General features: G+C 42.0%; 1 protein-coding gene across 2 annotated transcripts in view; it reads left to right on the top strand.

Annotated features, from left to right (window-relative positions):
• vars2 (valyl-tRNA synthetase 2, mitochondrial) overlaps positions 1 to 18,280 on the top strand; it is a 104,670-nt gene that overhangs the window by 17,143 nt on the left and 69,247 nt on the right. For both annotated transcript variants that reach the window (XM_049601536.1, XM_049601537.1), the window contains exons 7-9: positions 8,165 to 8,262; positions 8,361 to 8,442; positions 9,628 to 9,747. In XM_049601536.1, coding sequence (XP_049457493.1) covers positions 8,165 to 8,262; positions 8,361 to 8,442; positions 9,628 to 9,747 — 300 coding nt within the window. The remainder of the gene's footprint in view (positions 1 to 8,164; positions 8,263 to 8,360; positions 8,443 to 9,627; positions 9,748 to 18,280) is intronic.

Genomic DNA, 18,280 nt, shown 5'->3' with positions numbered 1-18,280 from the left:
TTAAAAATGGCTGCAACTCCCCCTCCTCGGCCGCTGCCTCAAGGAATGTGGGTATTATTATGACTGGGAGGAGTGGACTCATTTAAACTAACATATTCATCTTGACACAGCCAGGTTTCAGTGAGACTGAGTAAATCAATATGATTATCTGATATTAATTTGTTTACTAACACTGCTTTAGACAATAGAGACCTGATATTTAACAGTCCACATTTAATTCTCCTGTTTTGTCTTTCTGTCACAGAAGAGGTTTTAATTTTTATGAGGTTGTTATGCACAACTCCTCTTTGTTTAATTTTAGATTTAAATAATTTAGGTGGTCTGGGGACAGACACCATTTGTATAAAGCTATGAAAACTATGGCTGGGTAACTGAACTAGAAGCTCAGAGAGGCGTCCAGGACTGCGACTCTGAGTCCTGGGGCCTGTATCATGAAGCGAGATCAACCTTTCCTGGGTTACCCAGACCTATCCTGGGTTGACTAACCCCAACAATGGCAACCAGGATAATCGGTATCACGACGCTGGATATGAACTCGGTAACTCAACACAGGGTTGCTTTATCAAGAGCCGTGAACGCGCATGCAGGGGACCAATCACAATCATGAGAGAAGCACAGCGTCACTGAGCGTCCTCACAGAGCGCCATATGTGAGGGAAAAAAAAGTATTTCTCGTGAGGATCAGAGATTAATTCTACTAAAATATGAGGAGGAGAAAAGTAACATTACAGAAAAGGCCAACACCGTGGCAGCTGCAAGAGAAGGAAACATGCGTGGCAACGCATAATGGGATGAATAATGTTTAGTTTTAGTTTAGATTAGTTTATTTGCACATAATGTTAAAAACAGACAGTATAACATTTACAAGATTGAAAAAGAAAAGTGCCGGAGAGGTTAGAAGCCACTAAAAGCTTATCAAAGAAATTCCCCTGTCAAACATCAATGAAATCACATAATAGAGAAGAAAAAGAAACGAGTCAGGAAAGAAGAAATAGAGGAGGAGAGAGGGAAAAATCAAGACAAAACAAGGTAGCAAATAAAATTATGTGTAGGTTAAATTACTCATCACTGGTTCAAGTAGCTGCAGTACCTGTACCTGTACATATGACACTGATCACACCCTTGAATCCCATGAAATCAATGCTGCGCAGATGAATTGCGTGTATTACAATTATCGTCAAACATCATTGCGTCTGATAAATTGGTCTTCTTTGTCATAACGTTATGTATGCTACAGTAAAGCTTAAAGCTGACGCCACAATTAAATCATATCAACACCAAATTGATAGTCTGAATAAAATCATCCTGATATTGAGCTGTTAGAAATTAACAGCTGCGCAAAAATATACCTAGTCTCCCTCTTTAAAAAACAAAAAGGAAAATCTCTCAAACACCATTAAGTGTAGACATGATAGGCTACTTTCCACACTTCCAGCAGCAAAGCTGTCAATTAGGCCCATTATCTTTAACAGGGATCATTTCCTCCAACAAAACAAAATGTTGGCACTAATATATTAAGTGTCCGCAAATGATCAGTTTCTTTCTTATGAAGGGGTGTGATGAAATTTTGACTTCTTTCCACTCCTTTCTGAACAATCTTTTCATTGTCTGTTGTTGTTGCTTTCTTTTCTTTTTTAATGTTCAAAATAAACTTTAAAATCAAAATCAATCAAATGAATTAAACTTCCCGTCATGACTGGGCTGCAGTTCTGTCAGCGGAGTCATTTTTTTCTGAACAGCTGCTTGGCCAGTGGGTGGTGCTTTTTATAGGATCAGATTCAACCCTGAACTTACCCTGCTCCGGAGCAGGATAGCCGTTCAGAGTAAGTTACCATGGTGATCTACCCCGATAAGAATTGAACCGGCTTCGTGAGACCGAAAACCCAGGGTTAACCCTGAAGTTACCTCGCTAAGACATTAATCCTGCTTCGTGATACAGGCCCCTGGTCTCAACTGGGTTGTCAGGGATTTAAATTACTAATAAAATTTTCCAGGTTCCAAGAAATGAGAGCAGCTCCATCCAAAGTGGGATGAATGCCGTCTCTCCTCATAAGACCAGGTTTTCCCCAGAAAGTTTGCCAATTATTAACGAAACCCACATGTCCACCTGGACAGCCAGCGATTAAATGATGACATGCGGCTAAACGTGTCATCAGTGCAGTGGTCAGATTTGGGAGGGGTCCAGAGAAAACTACGAGTCCGACATCGTTTTTGCATATTCACACACCCAGGCAGTAATAATTTTAGTGACCTCCGATTGGTGTAACCGGGTGTCATTGCCGCCGACGTGAATAACAGTCTTACTGAGTCTACGTTTAGCTTTAGCCAGCAGTTTTAAATTTGATTCAATGTCGCCCGCTCTGGCCCCAGGGATACATTTGACTGTGGCCGCTGGTGTTGCTAACTTCACGTTTCTCAGAATAGAGTTGCCAATAACCAGAGTTTTATCCTTAGTGGATGTGTCGCTGAGTGGGGAAAAGCGGTTGGAAACATGAACAGGCTGGTGGTGAGCCGTGGGCTTCGGCTTGGAGCTGTGCCTCTGGCAAACAGTTACCCAACCGCCCGGCTGAACGGGAGTTACCGGAGGACCGCTAGCAGAGGCTAAGGCTATGCTATGTGGCTCCGCACCGGCTACAGGGGGCTGGCTAACTACTGCAGCTACTGAATGGTTTTCCATGGTGCGGAGCCGCGCTTCTGATTCACTAAGCCTCGCCTACAATGCAGCAAATAAGCTACACTTGTTACAATTACTACTGTCGCTAAAGGAGGCAGAGGCATAACTGAACATTTGGCACACCGAGCAAGAAAGAGCAGAGGGAGAAACCATCGCTAACTGTAAAGCTAATGTAGCTACCAAGGCTAGTAACGTGCAAACAACAGCTAAGAGATTAGCGAGAAAGTCGGAGAAAGGAGGAGAGCTATAAGCTTAAACAGAACTAGTGTGGGTTAAGACCTGGAGTAGACGTTAAAGCAACTGAAGTGAGAAAGCAGAAAGCAGGCTAGTAGAATTCACCGGAGCAGTACGGAGACGCTGGCTGCGTCCGAAAGGCCAAGTAGTATGGATTGTAGTAGACCAAATTAGTATGTAGTATGTCCGAAACCGTAGTAGGGAGGAGTAGTATGCTACCACCCCTACTAAACATGCCTACATTGTAGTATGATGGCAGAGCATACTACAGCATCGATATATATACGTATACGTATGTATATATATCTATGGGTGCGTCCCAAGTCTCTTATTTTATACTGCTAACTCCTAACTCCTTGAACCGGAAGTCATTCAAGGTCCGCCATCTTTAAGGCCGTCTCATGTCTCTTATTTCTGCCAGTAAGGAGTTAGCGTTAGGCGTTAGGATCTGTTAGGTGCGATGAGTAAGGTAACACGAGAGGTTCCTAACAGGAAGTCTTTTTCAGCTTGAGGCCCTGACGTATAAATACCCGCCCCCTACCTCTGGCTCAGGAGAAACAGCGCAAGTGTACTCGTTACATGCATTCTTTGCAATGAAACGCTGTGATTCACATGTCTACGTGACTACAAAGAGTAACGTTAATGATATTTCGTGCAAGACTGTCATGTTGTAATTAAGTTTATTTCATTCACAACCCGTTGCGGTGTTCAGCGGACTGTCTGTGATGCGTGGCTGTTAAATGTGCAGCTGCTCGAGTGATATAGGCTAACACCACGCACACACATACACAAACACATTTGCCCATCATTGATTGTCCTGCATGTCATGTGAGTGGAATCATGTTTAATAGGCTGTAGATAATTACTAATATTAATATTAATTATTATTATTACTTTCATTAATGTTGTTGTAAGCTACTGTCATTACCGTCTATCCTGCATCTCTCTCTGTCTCTCTCTCTCTCTGTCTCTGTCTCTCTCTCTGTCTCATTGTGTCATACGGATTACTGTTAATTTATTATGTTGATCTGTTCTGTACGACATCTATTGCACGTCTGTCCGCTCTGGAAGAGGGATCCCTCCTCAGTTGCTCTTCCTGAGGTTTTTACCGTTTTTTTCCCCCGTCAAAGGGTTTTTTTGGGGGAGTTTTTCCTGATCAGCTGTGAGGGTCCTAAGGACAGAGGGATGTCGTATGCTATAAAGCCCTGTGAGGCAAATTGTGATTTGTGATATTGGGCTTCATAAATAAAATTGAATTGATTGAGGTAGACTGACAGGTCTGATGTCTTATTCACTCAGCAGCTGATTTGTTGAATGATGGCGAGTGGATTAAATAATAGTGATAATAATGATGATAATAAGAATGATAATGATGCTCATCACAGTGGCAGGGCTACAGACCGTCCTTTAATTGCCACAAACTTCAGCAAACGACTCAGTAACAATAGTAATACATGCAAAAGCGTGTGACCAAAATCATGACGGCGTGGGGGTTGCCGCTGTCATCAGGACAGGACGTCGCTTCACGTGATGCTTCAGAGTAAGGCCGTCTCATGTCTCTTATCAGCAATCCTCACTCCTCACTCCTAACTCCTGACTCCTTAAATGATTTCCTAAGTGGGAGGGACTAAATAGTTAGGTTAGGTGGCTAGGTTAGGTGGTTAGCAGTACTTTTAAGAGACTTGGGATGCACCCTATGATACTGCAGGGCTACTACTTACCCAAAATGCACCACGGGCTTCTTCTTCGTCTTCTACTTCATTGTAGACATCATCACTCTCCTATTTAAATGCAACGTGGTTGATGCCCGACTTTCAAAACATCATGGCGGAGCAACGGCAGCGGCTGGTTATATATATAAATATATATATATCTATGTATATATCTGTATCTATCTATCTATCTATCTATATATCTATATCTATATACAGTACAGGCCAAAAGTTTGGACACACCTTTTCATTCAATGCGTTTTCTTTATTTTCATGACTATTTACATTGTAGATTCTCACTGAAGGCATCAAAACTATGAATGAACACATGTGGAGTTATGTACTTAACAAAAAAAGGTGAAATAACTGAAAACATGTTTTATATTCTAGTTTCTTCAAAATAGCCACCCTTTGCTCTGATTACTGTTTTGCACACTCTTGGCATTCTCTTGATGAGCTTCAAGAGGTAGTCACCTGAAATGGTTTTCCAACAGTCTTGAAGGAGTTCCCAGAGGTGTTTAGCACTTGTTGGCCCCTTTGCCTTCACTCTGCGGTCCAGCTCACCCCAAACCATCTCGATTGGGTTCAGGTCCGGTGACTGTGGAGGCCAGGTCATCTGCCGCAGCACTCCATCACTCTCCTTCTTGGTCAAATAGCCCTTACACAGCCTGGAGGTGTGTTTGGGGTCATTGTCCTGTTGAAAAATAAATGATCGCCCAACTAAACGCAAACCGGATGGGATGGCATGTCGCTGCAGGATGCTGTGGTAGCCATGCTGGTTCAGTGTGCCTTCAATTTTGAATAAATCCCCAACAGTGTCACCAGCAAAACACCCCACACCATCACACCTCCTCCTCCATGCTTCACAGTGGGAACCAGGCATGTGGAATCCATCCGTTCACCTTTTCTGCGTCTCACAAAGACACGGCGGTTGGAACCAAAGATCTCAAATTTGGACTCATCAGACCAAAGCACAGATTTCCACTGGTCTAATGTCCATTCCTTGTGTTTCTTGGCCCAAACAAATCTCTTCTGCTTGTTGCCTCTCCTTAGCAGTGCTTTCCTAGCAGCTATTTGACCATGAAGGCCTGATTCGCGCAGTCTCTTCTTAACAGTTGTTCTAGAGATGGGTCTGCTGCTAGAACTGTGTGTGGCATTCATCTGGTCTCTGATCTGAGCTGCTGTTAACTTGCGATTTCTGAGGCTGGTGACTTGGATGAACTTATCCTCAGAAGCAGAGGTGACTCTTGGTCTTCCTTTCCTGGGTCGGTCCTCATGTGTGCCAGTTTCGTTGTAGCGCTTGATGGTTTTTGCGACTCCACTTGGGGATACATTTAAAGTTTTTGCAATTTTCCGGACTGACTGAAAGTAAAGTAATGATGGCCACTCGTTTTTCTTTAGTTAGCTGATTGGTTCTTGCCATAATATGAATTTTAACAGTTGTCCAATAGGGCTGTCGGCTGTGTATTAACCTGACTTCTGCACAACACAACTGATGGTCCCAACCCCATTGATAAAGCAAGAAATTCCACTAATTAACCCTGATAAGGCGCACCTGTGAAATGGAAACCATTTCAGGTGACTACATCTTGAAGCTCATGGAGAGAATGCCAAGAGTGTGCAAAGCAGTAATCAGAGCAAAGGGTGGCTATTTTGAAGAAACTAGAATATAAAACATGTTTTCAGTTATTTCACCTTTTTTTGTTAAGTACATAACTCCACATGTGTTCATTCATAGTTTTGATGCCTTCAGTGAGAATCTACAATGTAAATAGTCATGAAAATAAAGAAAATGCATTGAATGAGAAGGTGTGTCCAAACTTTTGGCCTGTACTCTCTCTCTCTCTCTCTCTCTCTCTCTCTCTCTCTCTCTATATATATATATATATATATACACACACACACACATATATATGTATATATAGGTCTGTACGCCTCCTATGTGCAACAAGCTAAAGATTTAAGTTGCACAAATATACAGTTATCGACACACACAATTTTCATTGGTCAAAAATGTATTTCTGCTATTATGATTATGAACAAAGCGGTCTGTTTTATACCGGTATTAAGTTAGTTTGATATTGGACATTAACATTTGTTTGACATTCAAAAGACAACAACAAACAACAATAATAAAATAAGTAATGATAATAATAATTTTTTATTTATTTCATTTAACCTTTATTTAACCAGGAAAAGACTCATTGAGATTAAAAATCTCTTTTACAAGAGTGTCCTGGCCAAGACAGGCAGCAGCATAATCACACATACACACAAACACAAGGTGGACACAAACATTAAAAACACTTAGCATCCAAAACGGCAACAATTTAAGGTCAGCTACAATAATAAAAGCCTCAGGCAAAACATCCACAACCAGATGTTTCTGCCTCCAGGTCATCCAATTTCCCCTTAAAAGTGTTCAATGAGACCAACTCATTTTGTTTCAAAGTTTTCTGTAACATGTTCCAGGCAGAGGGAGCAGAAAACCTAAATGCTTTCTTTCCCAGTTCAGTTCTGACTTTTGGGACAGTCAGCGAGAACAAATCCTGAGACCAAAGATTGTGAGTCCCAGCATTACTAGTACTGTTAAAACAAATGATGATAAAGTTTGGCATAATGAAAGTACATCATGGCAGAGCAGTTTACGTCATTGTACTGTGTGAGGTGACAGGTGTTCAAAGTTACTCAGCCTACACACATGACAGAATGTGCTAGTGGAAATGCTGTATCTAGATATTGATATTCAATGAACTAATCACTTGATTGACGCATGATTTTAGTGTTGTGACATTTATGAGAAGTGATGATGGTTGTCATCACCATAACAGGTTGGATTATTTCGAAAACAATATAGTGCAAAGTTTAAGTTTTTGATGTGACATGTCATGTCATTGCTTACTGTGGCAGTGAATTAATTATTATGTGCAAAAGGAGGCGTCTGCGAGCTCTGGCTTGCCTACGCCTCGCATTTTGTAAGTTGAGAAGCATGAGAGAGCTTGCAGATATGTTGCTGGTGGGTAAAGAGTGGCCAGCTTCATTTTTGGGCAATTTCAATCGTCACAGGTGCGTTCAGATTTTGGTGCAGTACCTCTGCTCTGCCAGCAGATGGAGTGTTTTCCCACCAATCTTTTAGCATGTCCGAATGGACCCAACTTGTTTAGTAGGTAGGAGTAGTATCTAGTGGTAGTACGTAGTAGTAGTATGCAGTATGCCAGTGGGCCTTTCGGACACAGCCGCTGTCACAGAAACACCGGAAATGACACAACTCGCTTACCGCAATACGTCAGCACGTCCCATTCCCTTTTTGACTGGTTGCAGTCCAAATCTCTAACAGCTTTGCAAATGAAAAGTTGTGTTAATATAGTGACCATTTTAACAAGAAGCATAGCAGTTGTTTGATTAGTAGGTGGTAAAGAAGTTTATTTTGTCTGGATTTCTATGGACTTCATATCATATCTATAACTGAATTTTAAGAAACCCTTAAAAATGTCATTACAAAGTTATTGTACTACATTTCATTCGATCATTTGTGGGTGTGTTAGACAGTGGTGGAGAGGAGACTGCTGAGGGAAGAAGGGAAGCGTAGACAGGACTTCACCAGGCAGGAGTTTCTACGTGAGGTGTGGAAATGGAAGAACGAGTGAGTCCTCACATTCACATCATCACTTTTCCTCTACTGTTAAGTCTGCACCATGTTTGCTTTATAGAGCTGAGAGCTTTTGTCCCTGTGTATCCCAGGAAAGGAGGAGAGATCTACGAGCAGCTGAGGAGGCTTGGGGCTTCTCTGGACTGGAGCAGAGCGTGTTTCACTATGGATCCAGTAAGATTCCAGCCACATATGTTTCTCACTTATTATACCAGCTGGAAAATGTGTGGTGTACACATAAAATTTCAGTGTGATTGTTAAAAATTGTTCTGATCGGGGCGTCGGTGGCTTAGTGGTAGAGCAGGCGCCCCATGTACAAGGCTGTTGCCGCAGCAGCCCGGGTTTGAATCCAGCCTGTGGCCCTTTGCTGCATGTCATCCCCCCTTCATTGTGCATTGACATGCACAGTATAGTCGAGCTATAGTTATAGCTCACTATGGTTAAAGCTCGACTAGGCCATTCAATTGGACTGCTGTCCTTGTCCCAGTATACGAGCATGGGAGGGGAATCAATTTATTGACCGAAGTATGTCCGACTTCACTACGATAGGTGGCGATATGCCCCCTTTCAGCTTGTTAATGCTTCGATTTCCTGGAGCATGTGCAGAACACCTCGGTCAATTTGGGTCCGATTGACTGTATACACGCAGGAGGAATTCGACCCCCAATCACATTACCTGGGTGTGTTAGTCCGACTTTAAAAAATTCATTTTAGTACAATTTCATTTGGACCAACATGTTTCCTATATGATTGATAATACATTTGTATACTTGTGAGGATGTACAGGCCAGGAGAGGTATTTTGAGATGGAGGCTCTTCTTCTTCACCAGTTAATAGTCTGTGCTTTCATGTAGATTGAAAAAAATGCCGCATTACATTACCTTTCCTATAATTTTCCACTTTTATTCTGAACGACAATGCACTATATATTTCTAGTCTTACTTCAAAATACCCTGACACAGGGTTCGGCCACTTGACATGCTGCTGTGTTGTGCTATGGCCTATTCAAGTGTTGGAATTTGTTATTTACGTGACAACACCGGGATGCAACACAGGCTCCGCTCCTATTGAGTGTGTGCATAGTGCCATGTTTGACTGTGCATAACAGCAGTCTTTTGATGGTCAATTACACACTGTCCTTAACAATAACTATGTCTGGTAATGTCGGGTTCGGATCGGGCTCTGTTATAATTGTCTCGGACTCGTGTCGGGAAAATGCTGCCCAAGCTTATATAATATAATCTTGTTATTGCATGCTTCCGTATATCAAAGTATAGAATCGGCTATAAAGAGTGATGAGCTTATAGTAGCATCTCTGAGCTGTTTTCACTGTTGACCATTTTTAAAATGTGATTTCAGGGTTTCAGCAGGGCTGTGACTGAGGCTTTTGTCAGGCTGTGTGACTCTGGTCTGCTTTATCGCTCAGAGGCTTTGGTCAACTGGAGCTGTGCACTGGAATCTGCCATCTCTGACATAGAGGTAAAACAGCTTCACATGGACATGTATGTTTTTATTTAACAGCTCTAAAATGCCCATCATTTGAGCCAATGATCACGACTTACTGTATCACTTGGAAAATAAATAAACTTCAAATAGCAGTATCAGTTTCTAAACTAAAATGAAATACATAGTTTAAAAACACCATTTTTAACTTCACATTATAAATTGTTTAACAGTGATCAACAGAGACAGATTTAATGTCTATTTACATCTCTACAAATTAAAGGTATACTATGCAGGAATTGTCTGTTACTGTTAGTAAGGAGTATCGCCCATGAAAGTGAAGGTGAAAGCCAAACTCAGATTAAGCCTCGTTTTTTTCTGGCACCTGGTCGTTCGTCTGCACCCTTTCTAGAAAGTCCAGACTTCACCTGCTGTGCCCAGGAACATCCCGAACACAACAAAATGAGAAGAAAAGAAGAAAATCCAGGCAGAGGCAGAGTCTCTGCAAATAAATACACCACCACACACTGAGAGTGGATCAGTCACAGGGGTTACTTTAATATGAGTCCTTCTTTTGTTTTTGTTTTTTTTAGGAAATTTTGCAATAGTATATCTTTCATCTAATGCCTCATTTTCATGGCATTGCTTTGGCTCAACTCAACTCCGACTCACTTTTGTTACCAGATGCTTTTCTCAGTGCAGATAGCACCCTGTCAGTGTAGGCAAAACTTTTTTTTTTTAATAAGATTATTTTTTGGGCATTTTTTGCCTTTATAGATAGGACAGTTAAGCGTGAAGGGGGGAGAGAGCGAGGGCTAATGACATGCAGCAAGGGCCACAGGCTGGAGTTGAACCTGGGCCACTACGACAACAGCCTTGTACATGGGGCACCTGCTCTATCCACTAAGCCACTGATGCCCCAGTAGGCAAAACTCTTAACTGGCTGTCACAGTGCCATCACGTGACACTGCCATGACATCATCTTCAACACAACACAGTACATGTTTCTAAGTCCAGGTTTTGCTGTATAAATTCCATCCATTCATTTTAATCCACTTACTGGGGGTCAGGTCATGGTGCCAGTGGGCTGAGCAAGGTACTCCAGACGTTCATTTCTCCAGCAACGCGTTCCAGCTCCTCCCTGAGGATCCTGAAGCGTTCCCAGGCCAGATGAGATATATAGCCTAATCCCCCCAGTGTGTTCTGGATCTGCCCCAGGACCTCCTGATCAGATGCCCTAACGCTGAACCCAGCCACCATACACAGAGGAATGGGGCTGTCATTGTTTCAAATCTTGTTTGAGTGAACAAAAGTACACGGTTGCTTCTCTGTTTCTAGTATGAGGTCAGCTTGCTTGGAACCTTGACTGAGGAGGTACAAAAAAAGGTACCAGGGACCATCCACAACTTTTGCCAATGGAAATCCAAAAAAGAGCGGTTCTAAAGCCCCATTTCCACCAAACACTTTCAGTATGGTACCTCTGGAACCAAAAGCAACCTTTCAGACGTGTTACCTAGATCCTAGTCTCGCCACCAGACAATCAGAGATCTCCGCCTTCTGATAGTCTGGGGACACTCCTTTCTAAAGTGTGTTGAACACACCAGCAAAAACGGCCGGCAACAAAGCAACGCCTCTTGCATTTTTGAAAAGGACACGCCTTCTCGGAAATGTGCACTCTCCCTTTTCTTGTCCGCAAGGAAACAAACACACAGAGAGATTGAAAATGGATGCCGAGAGATTTAACTCCGTTTTATCAAACGTGTGCTCATCCGTGAAGAAAATATTTTTTCAGTGGATGTCTTAGTTACAAAATGATTGAGCTAACTGGAGTAGTTTCATGTCGTATCCGACAACATGAGGCTTTTAACAGATGACGTCCTGATGTTAGCTTTGCTGCTGCTGTTAGCTGTCCCTGTCAGCTGCAGTCACTGATGCTTTCTAGACATTGTGATTTCCCAAAACTGAATAAATACCACACATAGCAACACAAAACTGCTTTGCTAGCTCAATCATGTTGTAACTAAGATATCCGCTGGAAAAAATAGTATTTTCACGGACCATTTAATGAGTTATTACCTATTACAGACACCGCTAACGGCTAAGAAATAACGTTAGTAATGTTTGTTCAATCATTTTGTTTATAGACTTTACAAACATCGGATTAGTCTAAACGGTGATACAGTGATGTGAAAAATGTGATATATATATATACAGTACAGGCCAAAAGTTTGGACACACCTTCTCATTCAATGCGTTTTCTTTATTTTCATGACTATTTACATTGTAGATTCTCACTGAAGGCATCAAAACTATGAATGAACACATGTGGAGTTATGTACTTAAGAAAAAAAGGTGAAATAACTGAAAACATGTTTTATATTCTAGTTTCTTCAAAATAGCCACCCTTTGCTCTGATTACGGCTTTGCACACTCTTGGCATTCTCTCCATGAGCTTCAAGAGGTAGTCACCTGAAATAGTTTTCCAACAGTCTTGAAGGAGTTCCCAGAGGTGTTCAGCACTTGTTGGCCCCTTTGCCTTCACTCTGCGGTCCAGCTCACCCCAAACTATCTCGACTGGGTTCAGGTCCGGTGACTGTGGAGGCCAGGTCATCTGCCGCAGCACTCCATCACTCTCCTTCTTGGTCAAATAGCCCTTACACAGCCTGGAGGTGTGTTTGGGGTCATCATCCTGTTGAAAAATAAATGATCGTCCAACTAAACGCAAACCGGCTGGGATGGCATGTCGCTGCAGGATGCTGTGGTAGCCATGCTGGTTCAGTGTGCCTTCAATTTTGAATAAATCCCCAACAGTGTCACCAGCAAAACACCCCCACACCATCACACCTCCTCCTCCATGCTTCACAGTGGGAACCAGGCATGTGGAATCCATCCGTTCACCTTTTCTGCGTCTCACAAAGACATGGCGGTTGGAACCAAAGATCGCAAATTTGGACTCATCAGACCAAAGCACAGATTTCCACTGGTCTAATGTTCATTCCTTGTGTTTCTTGGCCCAAACAAATCTCTTCTGCTTGTTGCCTCTCCTTAGCAGTGGTTTCCTAGCAGCTATTTGACCATGAAGGCCTGATTTGCGCAGTCTCCTCTTAACAGTTGTTCTAGAGATGGGTCTGCTGCTAGAACTGTGTGTGGCATTCATCTGGTCTCTGATCTGAGCTGCTGTTAACTTGCGATTTCTGAGGCTGGTGACTCGGATGAACTTATCCTCAGAAGCAGAGGTGACTCTTGGTCTTCCTTTCCTGGGTCGGTCCTCATGTGTGCCAGTTTCGTTGTAGCGCTTGATGGTTTTTGCGACTCCACTTGGGGACACATTTAAAGTTTTTGCAATTTTCCGGACTGACTGACCTTCATTTCTTAAAGTAATGATGGCCACTCGTTTTTCTTTAGTTAGCTGATTGGTTCTTGCCATAATATGAATTTTAACAGTTGTCCAATAGGGCTGTCGGCTGTGTATTAACCTGACTTCTGCACAACACAACTGATGGTCCCAACCCCATTGATAAAGCAAGAAACTCCACTAATTAACCCTGATAAGGCACACCTGTGAAGTGGAAACCATTTCAGGTGACTACCTCTTGAAGCTCATGGAGAGAATGCCAAGAGTGTGCAAAGCAGTAATCAGAGCAAAGGGTGGCTATTTTGAAGAAACTAGAATATAAAACATGTTTTCAGTTATTTCACCTTTTTTTGTTAAGTACATAACTCCACATGTGTTCATTCATAGTTTTGATGCCTTCAGTGAGAATCTACAATGTAAATAGTCATGAAAATAAAGAAAACGCATTGAATGAGAAGGTGTGTCCAAACTTTTGGCCTGTACTGTGTATATATATATATATATATATATATATATATATATACGTATATTTAAATACACTGAACAAAAATATAATATATATTTGTTTTTGCTCCCATTTTTCATGAGCTGAACTCAAAGATCTAAAAGTTTTTCTACATACACAAAAGACCATTTCCCCTCAAATACTGTTCACAAATCTGTCTAAATCTGTGTTAGTGAGCACTTCTCCTTTGCCAAGATAATCCATCCCACCTCACAGGTGTGCCATATCAAGATGCTGATTAGACAGCATGATTATTGCACAGGTGTGCCTTAGGCTGGCCACAATAAAAGGCCACTCTGAAATGTTCAGTTTTATCACACAGCACAATGCCACAAATGTCGCAAGTTTTGGGGGAGCATGCAATTGGCATGCTGACTGCAGGAATGTCCACCAGAGCTGTTGCCCGTGAATTGAATGTTCATTTCTCTACCATAAGCCGTCTCCAAAGGCGTTTCAGACAATTTGGCAGTACATCCAACTGGCCTCACAACCGCAGACCACGTTTTAGATCTGGATCCAAAGTTTTAGATCTTTGAGTTCAGCTCATGAAAAATGGGAGCAAAAACAAAAGTGTTGCGTTTATATTTTTGTTCAGTGTATATATAGTTAAAAGCTCTCCTGGTTTTCTACCTGGAAGTATTTGTAAACAACAAGGCGATTCCATCTATAGTCCGGCCGGACGGATGAGTCATGGCCTTGTAAAAAATTATGTTTGTTTCTTTTAGCTGGCGAGAATGTTTCGCCACAAACACGACAAACATCCACTAACTTTGACGGCGTTTTCTGCGAGCACGGCTGAGCCATTTTGTACCGCTACACATGTTTCTAGTGGGACTATGTTTACAAGCACAAGAGTTCAGCGAGCCACCGAAGGACCGCCCTGCAGATTTACTATTGGTTCTGCAACGTAGGGAGTTTTTTTAAACTCTGAAATTGTATCCACCCATCTAAACACAAAATAAGGGAGAAAGTCATCAGTCTTTAGTTAAGCAAAGCATCTAAAGACTGACTTGTGAGTCTACCTAGACCCTAGTGTTTCCACCGCAAACAGTACTTTTAAATGTGGGTGGGGTTGTTGTCACTCACTGATCTGTCCAGCACTCACTGTATTTTCTCTTCACCGGTGACACAGATGGAAGTCTGCACCTCGTTTATTGTCTGCAGAAAGGGGTTGTACGCCGACATTTTAAGAGCAAGATAAAACAGGCTGCAGTGAGTCTTTCCCCATGGGATATTTAAAAATAGTGGGTTTGTGCATTTAGTCCTTATCAGGCAAGCTTGAGGGTTTAGTAGTCCGTAGCTCACAAGAACTACACTCTGCTATGCTTTTTTTTCTCAGAGTGAGGATTAGAATATATGCAGTTCACATAACCTGGACAAAATTAATATATATAAACACTTAAAGATCCACTCATTACTAAAAGTGTATGTCATATAAAAGCTAAAGTAATGGTCAGAGTTGTCATATGGAATATTTAAGGTATGTTGATTGATTCACATCGTTACCTCATGCATTGAGTAACATTACAAGCTAACGTTCCACCTTAATAGTCGACGGCAGTTAGTTATGTTTTTTCTACGACTACACCTGCTGCAAAAGGCAGGAAAACATCCTGTCATTTTATAGTTACAGTCTACTAATTAAATTACAGAAGCCTTAAAAAAGCCACGACTCAACCCTGAGCAGAGTGACCGTCCACTATTGACCAATCAACGGACTGCAGTGTTCACAGCTCCACCTTTTAGTATCAGATCTGTCTGCTAGGTACCCCAACAGAAGGGGTACCAAAAAATGGGAACAGTATGGAATGGTTCCATTGGTACCATCCACACTTTTTCGCAGTGGAAACAGAAAAAAAAAGAGTACCGAACTGAACTGTAACGTACTGCTGGAAATGGAAACAGGGCTTAAGTGAGTTGAGAGGAGTTGAGCTGTGTTGGTGCCATCCAGTAAATGTGGCTTACATTAGCTACAGTTTTAAAAACATATGGCCAGATTTGTACTAAGAAAATGGCAGTTTTCATTGACTTTGTTGCTATAATTGGAGATGGTGGCAATATAAATGTTAATGCTGAGGTAAATACAACCAAACACGTACTTAAAGCTATAGTGCATAACTTCTGTTGCCTCCCAGCGGATAATGCGTTACTACAACTAATAAGCCGGCGGCACTTCCATGTACACAGAGTAACACTCGCCAGTTGCCACACACCGTGTACACAGAGTAACACTGGCCAGTCGCCACACACTGTGTACACAGAGTAACACTCGCTTCACACCGTGTACACAATGCTACACAATGTGGCGAACACCAGGCTGCTAACATTACATTACGTTCATAGCACCATTTCCAAGAAAATAATAAAGTACTAGGTCCAGTACATGTAACAGCAACACATACTACTCATAATATAATTATAAACCAAGTCACTTACTTATCCAACAGCAGCAAGGCAACATCCGTGTCTGCCCTCAGCCCAATGTCTTCCCTCAGGGCTCTCCACCGAGGAAAAGCGACGCCAATACAAATCCTTGTTTGCCTTCTCCGTCGGTCACTTTCCTTCTTTGCTAATAGACCTTCAGCCGAATGTCCAGGCTTTTTCTTTGTGGTAAGATCCACTTCTGAACCGTGTCTCGGCCGCTTCTCCGCCATGTTGCTTTCTCTTTCTACCTGCGCTCTACCTCTTGCTGTGACACTCTCCGCTCGTCCTCCCCCTCCCTTCTTGTTGTGAGGAAGCATTTCCTGTGCGCCAGCGCGGGAATGTCGCCAGTCTACACGAATACTAAAAATATATATATTGAAAAATACCGCGAGATGTTAGAGGAGCTGATCGGCTTAATCAGCATTGTGTCATCTCCTCTAGTAGTGGCTTGGGTGAAACGGACATTTACGGACCTGTAGAAGTTACGCACTATAGCTTTAACAAAATAAAGAAAGGTTCAGTTGCAGTTTGTACTGTAATGATGGTCGAGTTCAAATTTAAGTTTGGTAAACACAAACTACATTGTTTGTGTTACAGTCATCAGATAGTGTGTTCATTAGTAATAGCCTAATTTTTTCATTTGTATTTCTTATCGTCAGTTTTGCATGTTTTTTTTCCCACTACACTCAATTACACAATTCAACTACAATTCCCTAAACTAAAAAACTTATCTTTTTAGACAGGCTTTCTACTGAAGTTGATGTTTTTGGGCCTCTGTGACTTTATCTGTTTTCTGTGCCGTTGTGTGTTTTCTGTGTTGTCTCTGTCTGTATTTTACTGCTTTTTATTATTGCTGTAAAGCACTTTGTGATTTTATCTGTGAAAAGTGCTATAAAACACATACATCAACACATAAAAGTTTATGTGTGTGTTTGCCTTCATGCGGCTATGATAGATACTTTTTCTCCTTTTTTCAAAGTTTATGGGGGGTTTGTATCAAAATAGTCTGCCATTTTATGCGACACACAGTAAAGACTGTTGCCATATTGTGATACAATACTGTGAATATATCATATGAATATTGCATGGACACAATCATTGTATCATCATATGATGCAATGCACATTTTTTATCCAGTGAGCTCCAATTGGACTAAACTTCCCAGAGTTGTACTGTAAACTCCCGGTTGATACTGCATTATTGTTAGAATTCCGAGAATAAACAAATAATGACTGCGTTTCCCAGTTTTATTTTTTATTTGAAGAGGACAGTGCATATTAATGAACAATCCATCAATCTTAAGATTTAAGAGCACAGTTAAGTTATCTTTGGTAAGAAGGGTCGCTAGATGCGTTCTTAATGCCCTTCTTAGGATCGCTCTTAAGATTGCTCTTTAAGAAGCTCTTAAGAGGAGCTTGCCACTACCGCGGTGCTGAAACTACATCAGTCAATGTCAGGCAAATCGATCACCCACCACTTAATCAGCGCATAAGTCACATACAGCGCTGCTACCTAACACACTAATTCCCTGCTGCTCGTGTGTATGTGTTCTAATAATTCTAATGAAAAACTAAGACGATAAATATTTGTTGATGACCTATTTTCATGATAAAAACAAGACTACAGCTAAATAAGAAGTAGTCTTGGTAAGAGAATCATAAGGAAATGTATTATATTTAAACAAAAAAAACACAGACGCCCTGCTGAGGCCGGTGCCATCTCCCACCACTTCCAGGAAGCTCCCCACTGTGTAAAAACTAGTGCAGACAGGCACTGCACCTCCGGGCTGAGGGCGAAATTGCACTGGGTTGCCCTCCGGATGTGTGGAGACACTAGTTGGTGAGGCATGTATCTCAACCAGTACTTCATTTGGACAGCCTGGTCTGACAGCACGTCGAGTGGGCTGAAGTGCTGACGCACAAATGCATTTACATATACGGTTTGGCTTCACACACGGCGACGCTGTTGTTTAGCAGCGAGAATATGCTGTAAAGCAGCCATGGTATCTCACACATGCGTGATGTGGCAACACCTTTATATAGAGTAGCGGGTGGAGCGTCCCTTGATGAGGTTCCAGCTGAGCTCAGTTACACCTGTCAGTTGCCTGATACCTGAATGATCCCTATACGGGATCAGCTCATAAGCCCGAAATCCCGGAGGAGTTGAGGAAGAGATGACGGGGCTGTAGAGTGGGTGTTAAACGGAGGATGAAGAGAAGGAGATTTAAACCCTGCATCAGGTTATCATCACGGGAAATGTAAGATCCTTGGCAAATAAAATGGAGG

The sequence above is a fragment of the Epinephelus fuscoguttatus genome, linkage group LG17 (assembly GCF_011397635.1).
Source record: "Epinephelus fuscoguttatus linkage group LG17, E.fuscoguttatus.final_Chr_v1".
In the NCBI taxonomy this organism is placed as follows: Eukaryota; Metazoa; Chordata; class Actinopteri; order Perciformes; family Serranidae; genus Epinephelus; species Epinephelus fuscoguttatus.
The sequence above is the reverse complement of the archived record's forward strand: the minus strand, read 5'-3'. Positions and strand labels throughout refer to the sequence as shown.